Here is a 9384-nt window from a genome sequence, read left to right as displayed (position 1 = left end):
GTAGCAATTTAAACTGTAATATGTCAAACGGTTTCGGTTCAGACTATATTATATCTTAAATATGCCCGGGCGCGTGTTGCTGCTGCACGCTGATCCCAGCGTACGGCTCTTTCTTTCTGTTCAAACTAGGCACTTTAGTGGCTCTATGGTTTTAACAGTTCGCTCGGCGGCGAATTAACTTTCGCTCGGCGGCGAATTACTGTGCACTGATCCCAATGCACAGCACAACTGCCTTTAAATTGTGGTCACTTTAGTGACCACTAATTTAACGCGGTAGCGATTGAAACCATAATATGTCCAAACGGTCTCAGTTTAGGCTATATTATGCTTCCAACCGCCCGGCCGTGATCTAAGCTGTGCGCTGAGCGCACGGTACAGATCTTGTTTCAAGTCAAGTCACGTCAGTGACACGCTATGAATTAAACTGTGCGCACGGCTACGCAACGAATTAAACTATTCGCTCCGCGATTTAAACTCCGTACATTAGGCCCTTTAGTGGCCGTACGGTTTCAAACTGTGCACTCTAGTAGCACAGCGCTTTGAACATGATTATGTTGAACTGTTTAAAGCTAGTCGCTGCACGCAGCGATTTGAAACTAGTAATATGTCTAGATTATAGGCTATATTACGCTTCAAACCCCCAGCAACGATTTAAAACTGTAATATGCCTAGATTATAGGCTATATTACGCTTCAAACCCCCCGCAACGATTTAAAACTGTGCACTTGAGTGGCACAGCGCTTTAAACTGGTGTCTGTTTAAAGCTAGTCGCTGCACGCAGCGATTTAAACTAGTAATATGTCTAGATTATAGGCTATTACTAGTCAAACCGCCCGGCCGCGATTTAAAACTGTTCGGTTATTTGGCGATGTTGTGCCGAGGCCCCGACCAGCCCTTGCACTAGGCAGAGTTAAAGTGACTAACACGCACAGTTGAACTAAATGCTCCCAATGATAGCTTATATTTGATGAACTCAAACGTGCATTTTATAGGGTTTTTATTAATTCATATTAATTAAACACTTACAATCATACATTCACACGTTCTGTTCACACTTCCCCCCAACTCAAGATGAATACAGTAACCCCGGAATCTGGATTACAGGTCCTATTGGTCTGTGGTTCTATCCTAACTCTGTCAGTAGGGTTTACTATCATTTGAACACTCTAATCTCCCAGATCATGGTACAGTTTAGCTTGTCATTGTTGACTCTCAGACTTAGTTACATTAAGTATTAAGTGGTTTTAAATCTACCTTATCGTTAATCAGATGGTAATTGATCAATGATCGGGAGACAAGAACACAGATGACATTTGGTTACAATCTAAACATCATATTACATCAATTATTAATAATGCACAATTACATCGCACAATACATTATAGCATATAATTACCGCTGGTCTCTGCCTAGACATGTCACGTTCGATGGTATTGGTGAATCTAATTGCACTTTGTGCCATACAGAATAGTCAATGCAGCCTTCTGACTGATCCCACCTCCATACAAACACTTTCAGCCAATCAGATCCCACAGACCATCCTGCTTGCACCTCTGGCTACAGCAGCTCCTACACAGTCCCTGTTATGCCCAACTACTTTAAACTGTTTAGATTATTACAGGTATTTATCATTTAGCCTTTTTACCAACCCAATATATTGGTAGGTTATTAGAACACATTTAAACAATTGAAGAGGAATTAAAGATTGGTTACTTCATCCCCCATTTTCCATGTTCTATTTGTGTGAGTTGACACTGCCCTGAGAGGTGCCATAAACTATTAGACCCTTCACAGCTGGAATGCTGGCCAACAGCCAACCCCCCAGCAAGGAAGTGGCCTGGCATTTACGACCTCCTAGGCTCTCCTTAACTCACCAATTGCTGTAATTCTCTCTTCTTTGGGAACACACCTAGACACCATAATCTATATATATTTTCTTCCCCAATATCTGAGAATACATCTCGCACACCCATAATTAACCAAACACTAACTTTGATTTAGTGTTTGTTTGTTTTGGTTTTGGGCTTGCTGTTTTGTTTTTGTTTTTGTTTTTTCATGTTATTCTTTCCGTTGCTGTTGCTAGTCATGGCTGCCAGTTCCCACCTGATGTTGTGTGGGAGTCCAGACTTCTCCAGACCGTACTGAATAACTGCTAGCTTACATAATGTCTTGAGGCTAGGACTGAAGTCTAAGACAGACAGGTCATCAGAGGTGTTGTATCCTCCAAAGAGGATGGCACGATCTCCCACCATGCAACAGCACATATTATACGTCGGAGACGGGCCTTTCCCCTTGGGCTCAACCTTCTTCCAGGAGAAGGTCTCTGGACTGAATTTCCACACATCATTGAGGTCTCCTTCCTCACATGAACCACCAAATATGTACAGCTCTCCATTGTAGGTAAAGGCTGAATGATGACCACGTCCTTCTGGAAGAGGCTGTGCAGAAGGTGTTGTCACCCAGTAGTTGGTCTCTGTGTCAAACACTCTGATATTGTTGTAGTACCGAAACCACCAGCCTCCAAATACAAACATCTTTGTCCCAATGATGCTTGCAGAGTGACCTGATGACTCAGGAGGTGGAGTTCCTCTGGTGTTAATTACAGACCAGACCATCCTGCTGGTGTCCAACTTGTAGATGTCATTAGTCTCTCCAGTCAGCTTGGTGTTTCCTCCATGGATAAACATGACCTTCCCCAACACACAGGCTGAGTGGTTCCACCTCTCCTCTGGAACTGACCCAGAAACCTGTGGTTTGAACCATGTGTGGGTGTCAACATCAAATGCATAAAGCACGTTGGTGTGCTCGTCTGAGAAGTACAGAAACAGACACCCTCCCCAGAGGTAGACAATATCTTCAATCAGCACAGCTGTGTGGCCCCAGCGCGAGGGAACCTCAAAGTGAGGTACTCCTCTTCCAGAGGTCACTGGGGCCAACTGCCTCCAGAGTAAAGTCAGTGTGTTGAAGGCCTGCACACCAACCTGATCCTCGTGGTTCTCGTCAGTGATCATTCCAAAGTAGTACAGCTGGTGTCTCAATGCTACAGCAGCACCATCTTCCTTTGGTGATCCTTTATGATGCAACGTCCAGGAAAGCATGTTTTAACAGTTAATGGTGAATTTAAGTAAACCTGTTGGTTTCCTGCTCTGTAGAAGAACGAAGAGCTCAAGAGCCAAAGAAAAGGACAGCCCAGTCACCCTCGTCACCCTTATAGAGTAAGTACGCTTCTAGATTCTAGAGCTCTTTGAGTCTTGGTGGAAAGAGTCTTGAAGATAACAGTCTGGTAGAGATCTGTGGTGAAGAGTTGAGTCTTGGTGGAAAGAGTCTTGAAGATAACAGTCTGGTAGAGATCTGTGGTGAAGAGTTGAGTCTTAATGGAAAGAGTCTTGAAGATAACAGTCTGGTAGAGATCTGTGGTGAAGAGTTGAGTCTTGGTGGAAAGAGTCTTGAAGAGAACAGTCTGGTAGAGATCTGAGGTGAAGAGTTGAGTCTTGGAGAAGTTGATTCAATCTGAACTCTCACTGAGGCTGCAGTGCTTTTTATCATACTGGCTGTGATTGGTCGTGTCATACCGGTCACATAAGTATGTATGTCAGGAACCCCATATTTGGGCATTGCGGTGCTGCTGGGAAGCCATAATGAGCAGTTGAGATGAAAAAACATAGTAATAAACGTTCTGTGCTCAGGCTATGAAAAAAATCACAAATGGGCTTTAATTCCCATGTGGGTTTTTATTAGATTCTACCCAGATCCGATCGGTCAGCTCCAACCTGCTCAGACCCTATTGGTCAGCTCCAACCTGCTCAGACCCTATTGGTCATTCATGTGTGGTTATTGTGGTTGTTTTGGTGAGGCTGATTGGCTAAAGGGGCTGTCTGTCAACGATGTAGTCTCATAACCAGTCTCTGATTGGTTGAAGGGGCTGTCTGTCAACACTGTAGTCCCATAACCAGAGTCTCTGATTGGTTGAAGGGGCTGTCTGTCAACGCTGTAGTCCCATAACCAGAGTCTCTGATTGGCTGAAGGGGCTGTCTGTCAATGCTGTGGGACTACAGCCAGAGTCTCTGATTGGCTGAAGGGGCTGTCTGTCAATGCTGTAGTCCCATAACCAGAGTCTCTGATTGGTTGAAGGGGCTGTCTGTCAACGCTGTAGTCCCATAACCAGAGTCCATTGGCATGAATGGAAATGCAATTTCTGTGATGTGGCAAAAAAGACCCCTCCTACATACAGTTATAGAGACCATAGACATATATAAAAGGCCCCTCCTACATACAGCTATAGAGACCATAGACATATAAAAGACCCCTCCTACATACAGCTATAGAGACCATAGACATATAAAAGACCCCTCCTACATACAGCTATAGAGACCATAGACATGTATAAAAGACCCCTCCTACATACAGCTATAGAGACCATAGACATGTATAAAGGCCCCTCCTACATACAGCTATAGAGACCATAGACATATATAAAGGCCCCTCCTACATACAGCTATAGAGACCATAGACATATATAAAGGCCCCTCCTACATACAGCTATAGAGACCATAGACATATATAAAAGGCCCCTCCTACATACAGCTATAGAGACCATAGACATGTATAAAAGGCCCCTCCTACATACAGCTATAGAGACCATAGACATATATAAAAGGCCCCTCCTACATACCGCTATAGAGACCATAGACATATATAAAAGGCCCCTCCTACATACAGCTATAGAGACCATAGACATGTATAAAAGGCCCCTCCTACATACAGCTATAGATACCATAGACATATATAAAAGGCCCCTCCTACATACAGCTATAGAGACCATAGACATGTATAAAAGGCCCCTCCTACATACAGCTATAGAGACCATAGACATGTATAAAAGACCCCTCCTACATACAGCTATAGAGACCATAGACATGTATAAAAGGCCCCTCCTACATACCGCTATAGAGACCATAGACATATATAAAAGGCCCCTCCTACATACAGCTATAGAGACCATAGACATGTATAAAAGGCCCCTCCTACATACAGCTATAGAGACCATAGACATGTATAAAAGGCCCCTCCTACATACAGCTATAGAGACCATAGACATATATAAAAGGCCCCTCCTACATACAGCTATAGAGACCATAGACATGTATAAAAGGCCCCTCCTACATACCGCTATAGAGACCATAGACATGTATAAAGGCTATATGGCTCAAGGTGGAGTCTCTGACGTAGTTCACTCGGCGGCCATCTTGCTTCGGGACGACAGTACAGTATGTTCAATGGCAGCTCAAACAAAAACAGTCATAACTCGCTCAAATCTTGACGGATTTACAAACGGGTTGGTTTATTACAAACGTTGTCAACGTGGATATGATTCGGGACGCTTATCTGCTTCATTTGCAAAGCAAACAGCAGGTCTATGAATAGGTCTGAAACTTGCAACACCACAAATTGCGAGAGAACGACACCTAGTCGACAGTTTCTCACTGGGTTGCCTAGTCCGCAGATTTCCCGCCACACTGACCAGTGTTGGGCAATATTACTTACTTACTAATATGTTTACTCTACTTATTACTCCTTAGAAAAAGTAATAATATTACATTACTTATTACTTGGAATCAAGCGTAATATAGTTACATATTACTTTATATTACTTTTCAACCGGGCCCCTTCCACCCGCAAAAAGAACACAATCTGTTTAGCCAGCTCCTTTTACAACTGAATCCAATTGTTTGGAATAAGAAGTCTCCAATTTTTGGTTTTTGGTTGAATTACTCTTGACAAAGTTGTAAATGTCAACAGTATGTATATCCATAACATAAGCAAGCAGAAAGTAGCCTGTGTATCTGTGTATCAGATTGTGAAAATATAATAATAATAACAATAATAATAATAAAATGATTGAAAGACAGAACTAGTGTATTGTCTGCTAGCGTGATGCTTGCTTATGTTATGGATATACATACTGTTGACTTTTACAACTTTGTCAAGAGTAATTCAACCAAAAAAACGTATAACACACACAAATACATTGCATTAGCCTAAACAGTGATGCTGGGCGGGTCTTTGCGCAACCACTCCGCACCATGATGGATCTAAATGAGGCCGAGTCAACTGTTCATGAGGGACGGGTTAACCTCTCGTCTACAACAATACACCCAGCGACCAGCCAATTCTTCAGATAGTCTCCATTTAATGTCCTGGCGGATCAAATCCAGTCTGTTTTGCCTGCATGGGGGGGGGAGCTCTGTGTTTCTCGTGCGTCTTTAAACAGATGCTTCAACACGTTTAGACAAAGTGTTTTTTTGCACACGCAAAGTTTACAACGGAGTTGGCATCTTTGACAGACGAGAATGCAAAATAATACCGATACATTTCTCTGTCATGGTCTCTGTCTGTCTCTGTTGTTGTTGCATACACTACGTCACATGTGCGCAGGCTGTGCAGGCCAACAAAAACAGATCTACCAGCTACAACGCATGTCTGTTTTTACCCGTTGATAGCTTGTAGATCTGTTCTATTTTTGCATGCCATGCAACAACCATCTACTACAGGGGTCGGCAACTGAGATTGTCCTCGGGCCAATATTATTCCCAGACATTCCATCGCGGGCCGGCCGTCTGGCGCGTGCGCCCGTTCGCGTGCGTGCGCGAAAAAATTCGGGTCTAATTCGGGTCTAATTCGGTCTTATTCGGGTCTAATTCGGGTCTATTTGACCAATATAAATCAACTTTTTTCTTTTTTTTTTGCTGGAAAAATATGGTGCTGACACGACGTTATGCTGCTTTCACACGGGCAGATGCAAAGCTACACTAGTACACCTAGTCACAGAACAGTGTCGTCGTTAAGCAGCAGGAGGATCCCACTGGCAGCACCTGTCCGTTTATCATTAGCACAACCACGAACGTCCAACACATATACAATGAATTACTCACCTAATGCTGCCTGCAGGTTCCATGTTTAATTCCAGCGGTGTGTAACCTACATTGTCTAAGTGACAGTTTTCATATTGTAAATATGGTCGCTAACGTGGGGGAAAAAGAAAAAAAAAAATCTCTAAATTATCTCACGGGCCAGATATTATTTCTGGGGGGCCAATTTTGGCCCGCGGGCCGCCTGTTGCCGACCCCTGATCTACTATGAGTGCATAACCGAACAAATTAACCAAAACAAATGACGCTCATTTGTAAGTGAAAGTAAGGAGTAACGAAGCGTGTTTTGGCGGAGTAAATAGTTACTATATTACTATTTCTGCAGAGTAATTCGCTATACTACTCTGGTGGAGTTGTTGCCCCCGTGACCCGACTATGGATAAGCGATGAAAATGGATGGATGGATGGATGGTATATATGACCTGTTATAGTTATCTTGTAAATACATTTTATTTATGTATCTGGCTGATAGCGTTAATCTTTTGAACTTTAAACTTTATTCACCAGTGACTATTACTATCTATCTATCTATTGTGGGCGCCACTGGACAACGATAAGGCGGGAGGCACAGCAAGGTTTGCCTACGCGGGCATTTATTGAGGATATGACAAGTTCAACTTAAATTCAGCACACACAGTTGGTTAACTGGCACACAAATGGATAACTCAGGTTCTTCCTTTCACTAGGGCAAAACAGTTTATATTCGGTACTCAGTCCAAGTCCTCCTATCGGGACCGTGTCCCTTTTTCACTCTCCTATTCCTTCAGGAGTTTATTTCCATATGGGTTCCTCTTCAGGATGCCTCCATCCCGGGTTTGCCTGTGTAATGAGAAACACTGTTAGCACAGAGTCTGGACAAGTGGAAATGAGAGGGGATGTGTGTGTTTGTGGAGACCTACCGCCAGATTGCCACGTCAGTGCTCCCTCCGTGAGTCAGTGGAGAATGAGGCGGAGCGCTCGTCTGCCCTCCCTTTCAAACGTTACGCGCGCAGTGCGGCTGTTGCGTAATTGCTCTGATTGAGGAGGAAGATGGGTAGATACTGGTGGTCAATCACGTCTTCTGGGCTGTGCTCCGCCTCTGATGCTCCACTGACTCTCGTTGGGGTGACGCTCTGACGGCCCACTGTCATGCGACATCCCACACTATCTGTCTGTCTGTCTGTCTGTCTGTCTGTCTGTCTGTCTGTCTGTCTGTCTGTCTGTCTGTCTGTCTGGCTATATCGATCTATCTTCTTACGCCCAAGCAAGGCAGAAAAAGTGTATGTGAAGAGCACAATTCAAATTGCTTTACACAAAACATTAAGAGCATTAAGTCAAAGACAAAACAAACTCGTACATTTCAATTTGAATACATTTTAAAATGAATATTAAAGAGTTAATAGAACCGACAAATAAGAGACACATAACCGATAATGAAAGGCAGTGGTCTAGATACTCTAGTCTACAGCTTTGATTTCCTGTGTAAAATAACTTACTGCACTTTTCTGGGAGTTTGTTCCAGATATGTGGTGCAAATACTCTCTCTCTCATCTCTCTCTACTATCTTTTACCACATCTCAAATACTTACTTGTACTTATAAATGAGTACAATTTTGAGGTATATATATATTTGTCTTTCCTGGTGTATTTCCAGTTTTCAATATACAATATACTTCTACTACACTACATATCCGAGGCAAATAGCCTATTGTACTTTGTATACTCCACTACAATTATTACTTTGTAAAACGTACATTAACCACGTACTTCAGCCTTATATAGTCTGGCCCTCCCTCCATTTCCCTAAAGCGTTGTGAGCTTGTAGATCTGCATTTGTAACGGTAGTATTTCTACATTGTGGTATTGTTACTTTTTGACTTAAGTACGAAATATGAGATATTTCTTCCACCACCATCTTGTACCGTACCTCTGCTGTGAGGCTGCTGTCCACAGATCAGCATGCAGGGTAAGCCAAAGGCAGACAGCCTCCGCTGGGCTCTGATCCTGGATCAGTCAGCCTGGGTCTCTTCTTTTTTTTTTAAATCACACATCAAAGGGCAGCTGAGGATTTCTCTTAATCCATTCTAGACGGGAACCCCCTTTTGGTGTTTCAAGCATTATGTTATGCTTTAGCTGTTGAAAAATAGCAGATCTACAAGCTTGTAGATCTGCTATTTTTGAAAAATCGCGAAAACGTGGCGCGAATCTTTGAATATATATACTTTCAGAGTGAACGTTTTCTTGGGGGTCACTGGAACACATTTTCAGATGGGACTCCGCGGCCAATTACATATAATTCTGGGGGTCCTTGACATGCAAAAGGTTGAGAACCACTGACCCAGAAACATAGGTTTTTCAGAAAACTCTCAGGATTTAGAAGGCATTTCGTCGTCAGGTGTAAATGGATTAAACGACACATCAAGTCGCAACAGGATGCGTTTTGGCACCACGCTGGGCCCGCGACACTCTCACCCCC

General features: G+C 43.2%; 1 protein-coding gene across 1 annotated transcript; it reads right to left on the bottom strand.

Moving 5' to 3' along the window:
• Positions 1–1997: 1997 nt before the first annotated feature.
• LOC306915145 (kelch domain-containing protein 3-like) lies at positions 1998–2687 on the bottom strand (the record flags this gene model as incomplete). The annotated part of the gene is made up of 1 exon (XM_079492394.1): positions 1998–2687. One exon carries the CDS (start codon positions 2685–2687, stop codon positions 1998–2000), a length of 690 nt encoding a protein of 229 aa, XP_079348520.1.
• Positions 2688–9384: the final 6697 nt, after the last annotated feature.

Source organism: Electrona antarctica (assembly GCF_951216825.1).
Source record: "Electrona antarctica genome assembly, chromosome: 22".
Taxonomy (NCBI): Eukaryota; Metazoa; Chordata; class Actinopteri; order Myctophiformes; family Myctophidae; genus Electrona; species Electrona antarctica.
This window is presented reverse-complemented; position numbering and strand designations above follow the sequence as displayed.